Below are 19003 nucleotides of genomic sequence, written 5' to 3' on the forward strand. Positions count from 1 at the left end.
TGCTTAATTAAAAAAAATTATAACCTAGTACCCTGTAGGTCTTTGTAAATTAATTTAATTTCTAGACATAACATATTTGTCTTAAAATTAAGTGCACTAAAATTTTGTTTCTTTTAAAAATTGGTACAGCTGGGGATAGGCATAGTGTGGGTAGAGTCAGTCTCTTCAAGGAGGAGGGGTCAGCAAAGTTTTTCTATGAACAGTCAAATAGTAAATATTTTAGACTTTGCAGGCCATACATTCTCTGTTGCAACTATTCAACTTTGTCATCATTGTAGCTCCAAAGCAACCAGATAAAAAGTAAATGAATGGGCATGACTGGGTTCCTATAAAACTTTATTTACAAAAATAAGAGGTTTAGCCTGTAGGCCACAGGTTGCTGACCCTTGTCTTATAGTATTACCCTGGCTTTTTTTTTTAATGCTTTTGAGATTTTGCCCATTTTCTGACAGTTATCGAAAGTATTTATCAAAGATGAAGGATTTCAGCCTTGATTTCATCATAAAAGGATTTGGTAGTGGTGATGTTAGGGGTGGACACTTCCTCTAGCTACTTCACTAAATTGTGTAAGAGTCAGATGAGTTCAAATCAAATCTAATAAATCAGAAAACCCTGGGTCAACTTTAAAGCAATACATAGTGTATTATAAATAATTCCTTATTTATTACAGCACATAAATCTGAATGGCTACACGGTATGAATAAATCCAACCTCTCTAATTGAACTTCCATAATTTGACTCCCTTTAAAATTACTTCTCCTATCTTCCCATTCTGTGTATAATCTACTAACTTAGGCTTTGGGCTTACGTGCTAGAAAAGATTGCTTTGTGGTGTTTGGTACCATCAACTAAAATAGCCTCTGTATTTCTATTATTTAAAATATTCTATATATTTTTATTCCTTCTGGAGCATAGCAGCCCGTTCATCCTTTACTAAAGGGACAGACTGCAATATACAAATATTTTAAGTGGACAGATGGAGCTTAAGTTTTATTTCACACCTCCCTTCACAACCCCCACCCTACTCCAAGCCCAGGCCAGTATGTTCACCCTCAGGTGGAATGGAAGAAATATCAAACAGATAATAAATACAAAAGAGAGATCGTTTTCCACATATTAAAGTCTGCTCCCCATGTGAGAGAGTCTTCCTCCTTCCTAAGCCTGACCTCCAGGGCAGCTCTGAAGTAGAAGAACTCTTTATGGCTCTCAGGCTAGAGAGACACACAGGAGTAGAAGCAGGTTCCTACTGAAAAGCCAGGAGAGATATCTTTGCTCTTTCTTAATTACTTTCAGTATAATTAAATTTTGATTATTCCTAAGGTATATTTCATATATTAACATCCAGAGTCAACTTGATTCAAAGTTCTTCTTAAGATTATTAAGGAAATTAAAATATATAAAGTCATCTTGGTAGTAATCTGGTTTGATTGCATTCAAATGAGAAATCTTTTTTTTTTTTGAGCAAGATTAGCCCTGAGCTAACTGCTGCCAATCCTCCTCTTTTTACTGAGGAAGACTGGCCCTGAGCTAACATCTGTGCCCATCTTCCTCTACTTTATATGTGGGATGCCTACCACAGCATGGCTTGCCAAGCGGTGCCATGTTGGCACCCAGGATCTGAACCGGCAAACCCTGGGCCACTGAAGTGGAACTTAACCGCTGTGCCACCAGGCTGGCCCAAATGAGAAATCTCTTAAATGAAAACAGTTACTCTGTACCTGAGCTTAAAGGTAAGTTGAAGGCAGCAAGTAAGAAGAAAAAATAGTTCTTCTTAAACTGGACTACAAAATCAAAATGCCTTGTGACAAAATACCATTCACCTACCATGGCACTGGTAAAGAGTAATGTCTTATTTTTGGCAAGAATTATATTAACTCAGTGTGACAAATCCCACAGGAATAGTAGATTTGATATGTATGAGATTTTTGTTTCCTTTTTTTTAGAAAAGAAAAATGACTAAATAAATGAATAAACGTGGTTCCTCTGATGAACCAAATCTAAAACACAAAGCCCATAAATGGGGGCCTGTGGTAGTTAAAAGGTTATCAGTCTGATATTGACATTGTATCTAGTATGGAAAGGGGAAAAAATGAGTAGGAAATAGGACGAGAGCCAGGCTACTTCTAGTTCTTTCTGAGTCATTCCTTTGGTATGTGTTTTTTTTTTTTTAATGTTTTATTACTTAGAGTGTCAAAGTATTTTCAAATTCAAATTAAATCTCTCAATAGCTATTTCTAATGGATATACTTTTCATCTTACCATCAAGATTTTAAAAGCAGACTCCTACTATTCACAGAGGACCAACTAAAAAAATTACTAATGCCATGAGAGGAAAATTCAGATGTTATTCCCCCATACTAAGCCCAATAAGTGTGACTGTCAGTTCTGTCCTAAAGAAAGCTTCTACTAGAAGCCTTAAAATCATGTGAGAGTCTTCTTTCCTCTAATACTGGGAGGCAGCTCTGAAGTAGAGAAAATCTTTACGGCTCTCAGAGGATAGAGATATGTAAGAGTTGTAGCACGTTCTTATCTAAAAGCAGAAATTTCTCCTTTTTCTTATTATCATTATCATAGTCTACAATTATTGAGCCAACATAAAAGAAGATAACCAACAACATGACTTTCGGTTACCTTGCTCCTAAGCACTTCCTAATCATGATATTTACACTGGAGTATGCCAAATTGGATTAAACATCAATTGCTAAGGCTGAAAAGATGAAAAGCGAATAACAAGAAAGAATCCTAAACTGCGCTGTAGTTTCAAAAATACCTAAAAATCAGATTGGAAAGTGGGTTTTTTCCAAGAGAACTGAAGCTCCATATTAAAATAGTACAGTGAAATAAGATAGTCCATAGATCTGAAAATAGGTACCAAAATTCTAAACTTTCCCCCTTTCTTCTCAGTTGCTAGCAACAATCTTTAGAAAGTTAATCAGCTTGTTTTCTAAGTTTTGAGTTGCCATATCCTCTAATTCTTTAGTTAGAAAACTAAAGAACCAAGAGATTCAGTAAAGCATTCGGAAAAAAGACCCCAAAAATGTAAAATTCAAACAACGTGAAATACGAAACTGGACATAGTATTTATGAATATAACATACTACTTTCTGTTGTCAACGGTGGCCAATGGTTTTGCTTGTTTGTTTTCAAAGTACATGCCTCATGACTACATGAAAAGAAACTGAAGCCCTGGCACACACATACAAAATTTATCAAAAGGCACTATGTATTATTACTGTCTATCCTTCATGGCTCAAAGGAGATTTTAGGGGTCAAGGAAAATCCTTTTTATTCAGTTTTGCACTTATAACAACTATATAAATATCATGATTATTGTTCACTTAGAGGATAAACTAAAAGTATAAAGTTACTTTTGCTTCTTCTCATCCCATCTATTTTTGCCTCTCTCAAATTCCTCACATGGAAAAAAAGAGGCAAAGTTTAAGACACAGAAAATGTCAGCTGCTTTCCTAGGAAGTTTAATAGGCCAGCATCAAAGAGTCCTACCTTTTTCCTTAAGATTACAAGAACCCTGAGGGGAAGACTGTTGTGGGGGAGAGAGAAAGAAACTGTTTGTGCGTGTTTACAGAAAGAGAGAGAGGGGGAGAGAATGCATTATATTCTTAGAAGACACAGAAATATTAGCAACAAGATTTCTATATAATAATGTCTTAATAATTTATTTGGTATTTGTTATTTTCAATTGGGTCAAACATAAAACTAATAAACTAGAATTGTAAATTATATGCCATAGATAAGATAATCAGTTATAGATTTGGAGAGCAAAAAAATCATATTGCATGTCACCTTCACTAACATTTATTAAACACATTTCTTAAGAAAACTATAAACAACATCTTTATTTTAAAAGGTACAAAAATAACTTTAAAAAGTTACAATCTCAATAGTTTAAAAGGGAAACATTTATTAAATAACGATATTAGTATGAAAATGTGCTTTAAAGGTTAAGAGATTTAGGATTCAAAACTTTGACAACAAGTAAGTGCTCAAATCAACGTTCAATTCTTCTGTGAGTTTTTAGACATTGCATAAGAAATCTGGAATAATTAATTACAACATTTATCAGTAGAACCCAATTAGAAACAGTTATACCATAGCAAACAGAAATGAATTACCTCGTCTTCGCCCATAACTCCTTGCTGCATGTAAACAAAGGATAAATTGTAAAATGTCAGAACTAAAAATAAGCCCACATATACAAATATTTGTGATATGAAAAGCTATGTGGGCATCTGGAAATTAGTGCTACTTTGTTTTAAGACCTACGACAATGTCACCATATAACATCTGCATGATGTTTTACCATTTACAAAGCATTTTTATTATATATGTCATCTGAATTGTGAAATTAACAGGAAATATACAATTGATTCTCATTCATGTTAAATTTATGAATAAATATTTGTATCATCTGATCAGGATGGAAATATGTAACACTTTACAGTTAAATAGCATCTCAAATAATTTTCCCAATGAATGACAACTTGAATTAAATCGTTATTTTTCTACTTATTCTAAAGTGTGACATAGCACATACAGTCTAACAAATAGCTATTTAGATACAATTCACATTATACCAAGTCCTGCGTGGAAAAGTACTGGACGACACAGAAAGAGTGAAAAGATATAACAATATTAAACTGATACTTTGAAGCCTATATAGCTTAGATGGAATGCAAAAACACCAATCCATATTCAAATTTGCTTAGTTGAAGAAATGATTAATGATATACTATAGCTAATAATGCTTTCTATCCTTTTGGTACATTTTATAATAGCTATCTAAGAGTTTATGTCTCCATCTCTGGGGTAAGAGGGGTTCAGATACAAATTATTAGTAGTATCATCATAGAATAGTACATAGGTTAAATACTGTAAAAGTATTAAGTAGAAAGCCATTTAAATCTGTTACTAGCAGTTTACATAATTCCTAATGAAGAAAAAATACTGCAACTTCTTTTTTCATAAGAAACTACCAGTTTAATAAATCCCACAACTTGTTTTTAAGTAAGTCCTCCCCCCAAATCTGAGTATACAATGAGTATTTTTACCCTGGAATTAATATATGAAAACAAAGCAGTAAACCAAAAAATCACTGTTAAAATTAACATCTGGGAAAAATTTGATATTGAATAAATATCAAATCAAAATATATATTAAAAGTTGTCAGAAATGTCTCCCCAAAAATATAAAACTTAAAGATCAAAAGAATACATTTCACACCATTAAATACACTCTATTATAGAAGGCTTACAAAATATATTTTTAATTTTATACTAAGGCTTTAATATAAAGAAGTATGCCTACAAGGTGAGAATATAGTATTAGTTCCCCTACAATAAAAAGGGGGGAAAACAAACTTGTCAACTACTAGTCATTTACACTTCCAGAAATAAATCAATAAATATAAGGCTTACATCAGAGTCTTTTATGTAAAACAACTTCATTTGCATCTCTGCCATTTTACTGTCTCTATTTAGCTATATAATCTACTGCAGACTTAACCTATCCATGAGCTCCAATTACCTCAAAGCCCTACAGATTTACTTGACCTGTATATTAGTGTATATATCGCCTACCTGTATGTAGATACACATATAGTTTATACATATATTGCCTGTACGTATAGTTTACATATATATTACCTGTATGTGTGTGTGTGTATATATACACATTCTATATATACATATATGTAAATATGTATATATACATATATATACACACACCATATATACAAACTATATATATATAGTTGACCTGACCTATTAGTGTTTAGGGTGAGGGTAGGGGTGGAAATGGCATTTAGAATTTTGTTGTCTAGGTCTTCTAAGGCTTTATTTACAAAGGCCTTAAAAAAACCAGGGTCTAAAAGAGATGGGACATCAAATCAACTGTGGAAAATCAGATTGATAATAGGAATTTTAATAGAGTTATCAAGAACAGGCTATAGAAGAATGAATTCCTTGAAGTCTTAATAGTTATATTAAGCATGGAAATGGTCAATAGGCCGCAAAACACTTCACAGGACAAGTCTCAAGAGTTGGGCTTCTTGCTTATCCCTAGGTATGGGCTAATGATATTAACGCAACAAAAATTTGTTTTGGGGAATTTCATTCATGGGTGTAGAGGGTCAAACATTCATAAAGCAAATAAAATTATTCTCATCAAGTTTAAAGTCAAATTATGAATTATGATGAAGTCATATGTGGTACATAATTCTTGAACTACAGAGAAAATTAATTACATCGTAACTAGTTTATGTTCTTAGCTGTTATTTTCTTAACTGAGGCTACTCAATACTAAAACAGTGAAAACATATACAAATGTTCACAGCATCTTAGGTTTCATCTCACTTCTAGGCTGCAACACAATTATTTAGAAAATTTCTCCAGCTATCTCATACCTGAGGAATTTTAGAATCCTGTAAGGAGCTATTCCACTTATTTTTTGGACAACTCTCAGATTCCAAGTCTCTACATTACCAAAAATAGAACTGACTGCAGATGAAGCTAAACGATGTGAAACATTTCCTATTCCCTGTCATGGAAACAACCAATCTGCTACCATCACACTAAACAATGGTGTGTGTACTCACTTTCCTACCACTGTTTCTATGTGAATTTCTGGGATATGTTCTGTTATAACTCTGAATCAGAATTTCAGAAACCTTCAGTGAGAAAAGAAAATCATTAAATGACTATTCCTTTTGTTTTTAAAAAACTTCTTTAAACAATATGCCCCTCCATACTCATTTAGAATATGATTCAGAAAAAAAGTGAACAATTTGTTGTATAAAAACTGTATTTAGAGTATTAAATTTCAGGTACATATATTTTATAAAGCATTATTAAAAAGTATACCTCATACAAAAGTGAGGAATTGGCTGTTTTACATGTGCAAATATACGTGTGTGTATATACAGAGAGAGGCATGTATGTTAAAATATATACTATATATATATTTTTTTTTCTTTTTTTTAAATGATGATAAGAAGCCTGTGAGAAAAGCCTGAAGACCTTTCATACACAAATGACTTTACAGTTTGGTCCTGGCTTACTGATAATCTTATTTAGGTTCTAACCCATAGCTACAAAAAAGAAATAGGGTGATTCTAACATTCTCTTTAGTGTCTTTGTGCCCTTAGGTATCGGCTCTTAGGTACAGCTGTGGTATCTGAATTATTGCAGCTGGAGGAAGGGATAGGTAAACATAGCAAATCAGCTGGCTATACCTAAAAGTTAAAGTTCTCTTGGTGTGAAACTAAAGAAATTCTTATTTCTTACTCTAAAAAGCCACAACTAATGAGAGAAATATATCCTCCAAATCATAATCCTTTTCAAGATGGAAAATAAACCTGCTGTTATCTACTTCACTCACTTCCATCAGCATAAAAAAATAACTGATTGCATAGTCACGTTTCCTATTTTCATGACCTCTTATAGTATATCTGGAGTATCTACCTTCAGAAATACAATTTCATTACTGAGTAAATTTTCTTAATTAAAAGATACACATAATTTCTTTCCTCCCCAAAGTACAGCAAGCTCTTGATTACACACATGGCTGTACGTGGTTAATCACAGCAAATCTAAATTTCAAACTAGCTTGCTAATACCATCTCCCCATACTTCTGCTCTATCTGTTCCCCTTTTGAAAAACCATATAAGTAAATAATAAAATACTAATAAATACATAACCTATTTTCCTTGAGAGAGGAGTGAGGGGAGTACAAGAGTACAATGTAATCCAAATAGAAACAAATACTTGAATGATATATCATTTTGTATTCCTTCTCACTACTAAGGAAAACAGAGGGTATTTTTTGCTTTGCTTTGTATTTCGATTTTTACTGCTGATAATAAAAAGTGTAAGATTTATGCACTTAGAAATATAAAAATTCAAGTTGTCATCTAAACTTCAGACAGTACCTAACCTTTGGTTTTTAGACAATCTACCTATTCCTATATAAAGTGACTTCCCTAAAGAGCTTCTGGATGTTAAATGTGGACCCTTCTGTAATATCTGAATTATTCAACAGTGGCAGTCTCCACCAATCAATTCAACTTGATTTCCACTTGATTTAAGGAACATGGTATGTTCAGAAGTAGGAGCCTGCTTGCAGTTATATTTCAATGGCATTTTTTATTGTTAAAAAATAATTTTTTTAAATCTATACAACAGCTTCATGAGACACACAGGTGTAGGATTATACCTCTTCTCCTATATCTGAGTTAACAGAGACTCAGAGTTAAGGATTTGCCAGAGGTACTTCACAGTTTTCCTAGTTTGACTAGCTTCCTGACCTTTATCCCATTCCCTGTCTATCCCTTACTTAAAAGAATACTTAAAAGTTTAACCATAATGCTAATTAACCAGGAAGGTAGAATCACAAAACCTTTACAATGTTTGCCTTATCTGCACAACAACTATATTATTATTTACATGTTATTGTTTATTAAGTGGACTCAAGCCTAGCACCACTGTAATATCACAGATTTCTGCCAGTTGTGTATATTCTAAGAAATGTTCTTAAACTGTAATAGTCATGCACTTATTTTAATGTGTACTTGAGCACCACCAAAAGTCATCTTGGGTACCACAGGGGCAAGCGCATCACACTTTAGGAAATACTGCCTGAGAGAGTCATTTTGCTTTTTATTGATCCAAAGTGTGTCCCTATAAAGCTTCTTCCAAATGGTTCTAGTTTGGCTTTCTGCAATAACACAAAACGAGCCTTCTTTGTTCACTATACATAACGTCTTTCAAATAGTTGAAAATATCAGTTGTCTTCTCTTAATTATATATTCTCCAACGAAACCAATCCAACTCCTTCATCTTTAGACAGGACATGATTTTTATTCATTCAAAGGCATTTTTGTCACTGTTCATCATCACTCACTGCCATAGCTAACTTTTACTTTCATAACTGTTCTAAATACTTCACATGAATGAATTCATTCCCTTCTAAAACAATACCCCTGCGGCAGGCAGCATATTATCTCTCTTTTAGACATAAAGAATCTGAATCAAAGTGAAGTTAGGTAAACTGTCCAAGGTCACACAGCTAGGAACAGCAAACTTGGGTTTAAATCCAGATAATCTGGCTCCAGAGTCTGTGGTACCAATCACGATGAGCTACTGCTAAACCATCACAAACAAATACTGATGTATAATTTATTACTAAATATTGATGTTCAAAGTCAACATTATTAGCTATGCTTGTTGGTTAAGTAATACAACTTAACCAGTTGCCTAATACTGAGTTAAATCTGCAACATCCTGAAAAAGGAAGAATTTAAAAAGTAGGTCTATGTACTGAGATGCCACAATTTCTTTAATCAGTCAATAATATTTAATAATAATTTAGTACAGGCCAAAGCCTTGGTATTAATATCACTTAATTTCCATATTTCCCAGGGAGACAATATGCTAAGAATATAGTTCAATTATAAGTAGTTAAAAAGTAGCTCAAGAAAGATTTCCCCTTACTTTTCAGTGTCCTTTGCCTACTTCTCTCCTCAATAACCTTGATGTCTACAAAAAATCATTTAAATTCTTAATATTCAAATACTTCCTTACCCTATAAATATACCCAATTTTATGATTCTTGCTTCTCCCCTTAATGATCCCAAAAGAACAAAAGAAATTTTTTCTCTTTGGATCAAATTGTCTCTACTGACCTAAATACATTTTGAAGCCCTAGTTTATCTTTTTTCTCCTCTAGTCCTCGCCAAAAAACAGTTCAGAATTTCCAGAATGCCCTACTGTACTGAGTATGAATTGTGGACCCAAAGTGACAGACTATAAAGACTGCTCACATAAAAAAAAAAAAGCAGATTTGCCCAGAAGATGCAATTCTTGCTTGAAATAAAATATTCTTGTGTCTACTATGTGATGAGACACTTTGAATCTAACATCTAGATTATTTATAAGGGCTTTAGGCAACGGATGAAATCAATTAGTTTAATAACGTTTAGTGCAACGACTAAGAATGGTGTGGCTTCTAAGCCCTTTGCTCACATGTAAGTGACATATTCTATTGTGATGACATATACTTCTGAGTCGTCCTTGCTTACTGTGCATTCAGCAATCTAAGAACATCTGTGAATGATCTAACAAAGTATCTCAGAGTATTTTCCTTCAGATGGATTTTAACAGCACACATGAAATATGCAAATTCAAATTTTCCAACTTAATTACTTTTTTTAGAAGTTAAAATAGAAATCTGAATGATCTTTATTTACCACACAAAGAATGCTCCAAAAGGAAAGTATTTAAGGAAATCAGGATCAATACATAATTAATCTATTGTTACCTAAACCTATTATTATCTTATAAATCAAGCCAAGAGAATAATAAAAATTATGATCTATTTTCAGTTTTGTAAACTCAATTTCAACATTACTTTCAGTCACAGATTTAGTGCTCAGAGACCAGCAACTCAAATGATATGGTTTTTTAATGCAATGGTAGAAAAAAAGTTGAATGAAGAATGCAATTTCTAGTACCTTTCTGGTCAGACTATGTAAAAACCATAATTCACTGAATTAATAAATGTGGCCTCCTGGACTGTTGTAAGGTCTAGCCTAGACATGACCTCAGCCTAGAGTATACAGTCTGGCCCCAGTGTTAGTACCTGGACACGCCTACCTCCAACCATACTTGAAGATCCTAATAGGAAACTCAGTGCTTAGACTAGGCTGGCAAGTGGTGGGCAATTCCATACAGAAGAGTCAAATGTTGAATCAACCAATCAATCACCTCGCCAAATGCTTTGCTTCTTCAATTTTCTCTCATTCCAAGATCCTATCTACCTTGACAATCTCCAGGTAGCCTGGACTTTATTCCCATCTTTCTGTCACTACAGTCTTTACTTAATATTAATTCACGTGGTCTAGTTTTATATAGGCCTTTTTCCCCCAACTTTATTGCCATCTTTTTTCAACAAAGCTTTAGTTGAAAAGAAAACGCCACGCCATTCTAATGATATAATTATGTATTTTAAAGTAAATACTACCTCTATTATTCTTTCTTCTTCCTACTTCCCTCTCCTCATCCACCCTCTGATTTAAAAATACCTTTGTGAAGGATGTTTTAATCTTCCATGTCTACTCCCACAGTCATGGGTGTGCCAAGTACTGTGACTTTCTGAATACAACATTTTCCAACAGGAAGAAAACAAACTTTAATGAAAGTTTATTTATTCTTCTTCTAACTCTGGTGCACTTCACTTTGTAAACTTTCTAGTTAGAATAAGTTAGTGTGACTACCATATTTATAGAATCACCAGTATTTTCCTTAGTTAAACATAAACATGAGTGCTATATTAAGAAACAAGTTCTATGTAGTTTGCAAACATTATCTTATTTAATTCTCATAATGAACCTTGAGATTGTTATTTTTATTTCACAGATAGGAAACTAAGGCTCACAGAAGTTAAGTTACTTGCCCAAGGTCATATCATAAACGGAAAAGCCAATATTCAAACTTAGGACTGCCTCCAAAGTCTGTGATCTTGAATTAAACCATACTGTCACAAATACATTTCAATGACTGCTTTCCTGCCAGAATACACTCAAATTTCTAACTCTGCCTTCTGTATAGAAAGAGTTGTAGCTTTATTTTTATACGTATAAAAAGATTAACTTGTGTGTATGAGGAATGTTTAGAGAAACGTCTATTCAATCCTCTTTATTATATAAATCAATTGGAAACATAAAATGTTTTTATAAAACTTACCATTTAACATCAACAGATTGTCAGTTCCTGGATGTGGATAGCTCAGTCGACCTTTAAAAAGACAGGAAAGGGAAGTTTGAAGATTATGGAGCTATTTGAAAAGCAAAAAAGGGAAGAGGGATAAGGAGGAAATTATTGAGCACAGTATTTTTCTTAAGAACTAAAAAGCTAATGTTTAACTCAAAGTAACTAACTAAAATTATCTTTGAAAGTTAAAAAATACCAAAAAACAGTTAACTTTAGTTTCTAGATAATAAGAGCGCAATGTGATTTGGGAGTAATGCCTATAGAATAAAATCTATTTGTTTTTTTTGAAATGTAAAAACAATGTAGGTATCCTAGTCTTTCTAACTTAATACAGAAAGCAATTTTTTATTTTTCCTGAAGAAGATTAGCCCTGAGCTAACATCTGTGCCAATCTTCCTTTACTTCATGTGGGCGTTGCCGCCACAGTGTGGGTGATGAATGGTGTAGGTCTGGCCCTGGGATATGATCCTGCAAACCAGGGCTGCCAAAGCAGAACGTGCTGAACTTAACCCCACGTCACAGGGCTGGCCCAGAATGTGAAAATTTGTAAATATTTTCAAGTCTATTTGTAATTTTATCTACAGATCTTTTTCAAAAACAAACCTGAAGAAATTTATATTCCTAAATGAAAAATAAGCAGCAAAAACTCATCGCAACTTGCCATTTAATTCAATATGTTTTATATAGTTGAAGTTTATATAAATGAAGTTTAATGAAAACATTTTAAATGCATTATTAAAGATGTTACCAGAAATTTAACTTGTTCAAAGTTTACAAATGGCATAAAAATATAAAAAATTAAAATATTAAAGCTTAAAAGCATAGTAGCACAGTATTTCCTTTGAGTCATTCTTCATTCAGAGTTTTGCATTTACTAAATGCAGAAAGGACAACAGTACAATATACTGCCTTGGAGAAGAAAAGGGTATGCATGAACACACTGTGCCTTATCCAGAATTTTTACATCATAACACTTTGACTAAATGTCAATGGCAAGGATGATTACTATCTTTAGTCCATTAAAATATAGGCCTTTTCTCTAACGCCTGAATCTCTGATAGCTTATTAGAAAGGTACAATAAAATCCATTTAGAAAACTGCTAAAAATTAAATGTCTATGAAACTGCATTTTAGCAACTTTCAGCACAGTCCCTTGAAAAAGTCACTATGATAGTGTGTAACGTATTGCCACCAGAAGCGTTACTGATAAATATCTGAATGGATTTGACATGATTAGTAATTAGTACAGATAAACTGCATCTACCTTTACAAACCCTCACACTCTATAGGCCCTTTATTATATCCAAATAGCCTATTAGACAGAGATTTTCTGTTGGCTTTTGTTTTAATTATGAAGTTAAAGAATTTGGTCATCTATCAAGGCATGAGTGAATGGCAAAGATAATCCAATTCTGACATTAAAATAAATATATATATTAGATAGACATACAGATATATACATACACACTTCATCTGAGTTCTAATTTAACTATAGCACATTTTGTTTTCAGACTCAACATAGTTAAAATAAATGTTATTGTCCTGCAAAGGACAATTTAGCACCACTTACTTACTCCTGCAGCATGACATTAAACTAAATGACCTTTTAAATAAAGTTGTCATACTCTATAAAAACCACAAATAAGTTTATTGTTGTGAGAAACAGGAGCATATATACAAAAGTTACAAGACAGAAAGGGTCAGTAAGCAGAGCTTTCCTAAACTGGATTTCAATAGCATGGAGCAGTACTTCGTCTGAAGTATCATAGCTTATTTTGGAAATATACCTATTTCTAAGCATCTTGTTGCAGAAGACCAAATTTAGACAACAATTTAATGCCATGAAAAAATTACTATTATTTCTGACTTGAGACTGAAAATCAAAACCCCTACATAAGTGGCAACCTGTATTTCTGTTCAGTATAGCAAGTCTGACAGTGTGTAGGATGCTGAGGATACAAATATAAGTGAGATACAGTCTCTGTTTATGATGTGATAGGAGAGACAACACAAGTATACAATTTCAATAAAATCTGCCCAGTATGGAAAGAGTTATGCATAGTATGCTTATAAAAAGACACAAAGGAGTCTTTAACTAAGCCCAGGGATTCAGGCAAGACTTCCTCAAAAAGTCAACTGAGCAAAGCCTTAAGCCTAGTTCCACTTCAAAAGACACTCAACCTTCAATTGTCACATAATTATCCTTTAATAGGTTCATTGTTCAATTTATCCCAAGACACAGGTAACAAGATATTTTCACCGCTGTCTTTTGACTTCTTGGCTCTGAATGGACTTAAATGCACATCATACGTGGAAAGTTCAAAAGACAGATAGCTATTTTCAAATGGATATATATTTGTATATATGTTCTAAAATATACTTCTCCAAACAGAAAACTCTCAATATAACTAACAAAATACTCCAAAATGAAATGAGAAAATTTACTCATTTTTAAATTATCTAATTACTATAGTATTAAAACTACTTTCACTAAAAACCTGCCAATTGATAGTAATAACTAACATTTGAGGGCTTACTATGTGCCAGGAGCTTTTCTAAATTCTTTACCACCTTTTACTTAACCCTTGCAACAATCCTATGAGTTAGTTATTATTATCTTTCCATTTGAAGGTCAAGACACTGTGGCATAAAAGGTTAAATAACTTGCTCAGGTTATGCCACTGGCCAGTAGCACTGGCAGGATTTGAACCTAGGCAGTTTGGCTCCTTACTCTTAATCACTATCTTCTAATGACTTCCTAGTTGATAACATAATATAGTGAAAGGTATATATGGTTGGTTGTGGGGCAAATTCATCTACTCAAAAAATTCACAGAATGATTATGCAGTATATTAGATAACTTATACTTGAATACAGAAAAAAATAGGAAAAAAACTACATTGCTATAAAACCAATTTCTCCCTATTGTCTAAAAGGCCTGTGGCATAGAGATTGGTAGTTGTACACTAATACTTCCTGTCAATAATAGGAACCCCCAATGCTAGACAGGTACAGGACTGCCTGGAATAAAAAACTAAATTTCCCCACCTTCCTTGTAGTTAAGTGTGCCCACGTGTGTAAGATCTGGTCAATGGGATGTAAAGCAAAATTGGTATGTGCAGTTTCTGATAAGTGTCCTTAAAAGGAATATCTTCCCTTTCCTTTACCTTTTTTCTGCTTGCTGGAATGCAGATGAGATGGCTAAATTAAAACAGCCGTATTAGATCACGAGGCAGAAGCTGAGTGTTAAGCATAGCAGAACAAGACATAAGGGGCCTAGGTCCATGAAAATCACCATATCACTTATAAGAGTATTATGTTTATGTAAGAGAAATAAATGTCTATCTTGTTTAAGCTACTTATGAGTTTTCTGTTGTCCCAGAAGAACCTAGTCTTACAAATAAAGTTGTCTAGTAATAAATTTGGGCAAATTGAATATTAGGTAACCAGACTATTGCTTATTTATTATTGTGGAAATATGATAAAGTATAATAATTTCATGATGGTTTTAATATATCTATCACTAACGGGTATATACTGTAGTATATACTATGTCTTGGTACTTCTTTCACATTAAGATACTATGGAATTTAAAATAAATAATTTTGAAAAATATACATTTATTCTTATGTGTCAAGTGAATAACCAGAAGACCTACAGTATCTTAAAAATTATCTTATTAGTCTATTATGGTTTTAAAAGTAATATGTATAATACATATATAAGACAAAGCATGTTAGCCATTTTAGATGTATATTTGTTCAAGAAGAAAACACTGCATACAACTTATTAATTGTATAATTACCAATTACTAAAACTTTAACAAAGCAGTATTTAAAGACACCCGATAAGCCAACATCAAAGACTATTCTTTCTCCAAAATAATTACTCACTACCAATAAAAAGAACTTACAAAATGCTGATGATAAAATATAAATTTCTTATGTCACTTTTCTTTGAATTTAAACCTACTTTTAAAACTGAAGAAATGTGGAATTAAGAAGGATAAGATGAAGCCATCACTTCCCCAACATCTCTTAATGTCTGTATAGCCTCAAGCTGAAAGCCTCTAGTAGCAAGATGATGATCATTTGATGAAGAATCATCTTATTTCCCTTTCCAGATATCACGCTCCCTTGGTTCTCCTCCGTCACCAGCCAGTCCTTAAATCTCCTTTGCTATATCCCCCTCCTCTTCTCCACCTTCGAAAGTTGAAGCCTCAATGTTTAATCCTTGGACTTGACTTCTCTTTCTACAATGCCTCCCTCGGTGGTATTATCTACGACTAAAGCTTTATACATGATCTCTCAGCAGATGACTCTCACATTTATATCTCTAATTGCAACCTCTCTACCTCAACTTCCCCAGATCAGTATATGGCACTGTCTTCCATCTGGATACACATCCCAAAACCAAGTCTAGTCTCCATTCAGCAGTCCATGTGATGATCTGAAAACCCAAGTCAGCTCATGTTGCTCTATTGCTCAAAACCTTTCCACACTTAACAATAAATATCTGGCCCCTCATCCTCTATAATTCTAACCACACTCTTTGCTATTCCTCAAACATGCCAGGTATATCTCCATTTCAGGAACTTTATATTTCCTCTTCTTTCTGCTTGAAATGCCTTTGCCCAGATATGACTAAAGTTTGCACCTCTCACTTCATTCATGTCTTTAAGAGATGCCATCACAGACCATCCTGTCTAAAATAGTAGCTTCTTTCTTTCTCAATCCCCTTGACACTATATTTTTTCTTCATAGCACTGATTCGTTTTGTTTCTATCCTTTGTCAAAACAGAAGATTCATGAGGTCAGGACTTTGTCTTTTTTAACTCTCTACTATACCTCTAGCATCTAAAACAGTGTGTAGCACATAATAGGGTCTTAAATAGTTCTCAAACAGATGAATAAAATATCTCATTCTATTATGTGAAACATGAACTTAACCAAAAGCACAGTACCTAAATATATGTTTGTATATGGAGCATAGGAAGGACATTCTCTAAGGAAATGGAAAAACTACAGAACAAGTTTTTATCAGTTCATTCTTCAAGTAGGGGAAGAGAGGGAGGAAGACGAGTCCTGCTCTTTGTTCTTTGCCAAGATAAATTTTTTCCTTCTCCACAACAATTTTCTGTTCTTTAGTAAATACAACCAAAAAATGATTTCCAAAGTCCCAATATTCACAGTTAATGATGCCAACTCATTCCTCATTAGTGATGAGAAAATTGCTAAAGAACAATGACACACATTCTGCCAACTCCTTTTAGTAGGGGAAAAAAAACACATTTAAATCACATATTAGAATCATGAAGAGCTTGGGTTAGAATTAACATTAGACCAATTATAAGACAGGCAGGTATGGTGCAGTGGTTAAAAGCACAAACTCAAGAGCTACTATGTTCCATGACTCACTGGCATTGAAACTAGGCAATTATTGTTAATAAGCCATCACCGTCACCCAACTATAAAATAAGGGTAAACATCTACCTCTTAGTTGTGAGAATTAAATAAGTTAATAGATAGATGTAGAGTCCTCAGAAAAGTACCTGGCATATATCAAGTGCTCAATAGATGATATGTATATGTTATATATTATATATTAAACACATACACATACTCTTAAATGAAAAGATCTAATACTTCCTTCTTATGTGCTTTAAATAAAGCATTGCTCCCACTGGTTTGGTAGACTCTTCTAATATATTGTCATTGTCTACATTTCACTTTTATTTCCAAATCCAATTAGAAAAAAAATGGTTCATAGGAAGTCTGGTAAAATCCACTTAGAATGTGGTCATTACCAACCTTGAATAACTCCAATCTCTGCTCAGATCCAAGGGGCAGGACAGTCATTCCTGACCTCACTCCCAAATCTCAATGCATGCCTCATAAAAGCCTAAGAATAAGATCATACAAATGTAGAAAAGACCCTTAGATCCAAAGTACCAGGTCCCAAGAGAGCAACAGAATCATTCCTTACCTACAGCTAATAAAAGTCATCAGTCTACTTTAGTTTCCAGGGAAATTAATCTAGTTAACTCACTCTTAAATCAGGATCCCATAATAAATTTTTTCACCTAATAATTATTAACAACTTTTAAAATGTTTATCCAATCAATACTAGAAAATATACTAAGAAACACCAAGGAACATAGAATATTAAAAACTTTGTTTCAAGTAAAGTATAATCACAATAGAAAGACCATAACAACAAAAGACTAAATTTAAGTCATTAATCATCTGGTAAGATAATGTATTATTATAAAGTTATTACAATAAAACTAGTACTAATTAAGATATAAGCAATTCATATTAAAATCAAATTGAACCAATAATGGATACAAAACCTTAAAATGTAAAAGAACTTTAAATGAAAATAATATTAAGAATAACAAGTGGGCAATCAAACATTGCCAGTAGCAGCATAAACGGTCATAAAAGTTAAAAATAAGTTCACAATATATGTCTAGAGCCACAAAAATAAATGGTTTAAGACTATTCTATGGAAATAAACACAGAAAAAGCTCACTGCATTTTATTTAAAAATGAAATACCTAAACGTTCAACCGTGCACACGCGTGTAAATAATTTTAGAAGTTCTAAATAATATTGATGAAAAATATGAATTATTGTGAAAAAAATGTTTAATCATTCAACCAACATCTTACTGTGCCCCACACAGCTTGGCACTATGACAGATGCTGATTCAAGATAAAGCAAAAACGGAGGTGGTCATTGCTCCCATGATACAGTATCATGTGAAAGATATATACATTGGGAAAAAAAAACAAACTACTGAATCCAAAATAAATGAGACAATTACTCCAATTAAAAAGGAATATGAATTCAAGTCCATTTCCCAGATCAAAAAGACAATGTAAGAGTTCTACCTGTTTGGCTTCTAGTAATGCTCACTAGATTATAAACCCCAACTGCAAGAGCTTCCAATCACCATTTTTATGCCTTGTCTTTAAAAATGAATGGGCAGCAAAAGATCATAAGAAGTCTGAAAGAAGCCTCCAGCACAATAAATAAAAAGAACAAAACCAAACAAATAGAAAAGAGGAACTTAGAAGAAGCATAAACAATACAAGGAACTGGAAAAATAATCTTCACACTATAATATGGTGTTTAAAGAGAAATATTCAAGAGAAATAAGATGAAAAAAGGATAATAGGAAAGTTCTGAGAATTTTTTTAAAGAGGGTCTTAAAA

General features: G+C 33.0%; 1 protein-coding gene across 1 annotated transcript in view; it reads right to left on the minus strand.

Annotated features, from left to right (window-relative positions):
- Nucleotides 1-19003, minus strand: part of CPEB2 (cytoplasmic polyadenylation element binding protein 2) — a 68296-nt gene that overhangs the window by 27011 nt on the left and 22282 nt on the right. The window contains 2 exon segments of the mRNA XM_070613219.1: nucleotides 4134-4157; nucleotides 11758-11808. Coding sequence (XP_070469320.1) covers nucleotides 4134-4157; nucleotides 11758-11808 — 75 coding nt within the window.

Source organism: Equus przewalskii, chromosome 3 (assembly GCF_037783145.1).
Source record: "Equus przewalskii isolate Varuska chromosome 3, EquPr2, whole genome shotgun sequence".
In the NCBI taxonomy this organism is placed as follows: Eukaryota; Metazoa; Chordata; class Mammalia; order Perissodactyla; family Equidae; genus Equus; species Equus przewalskii.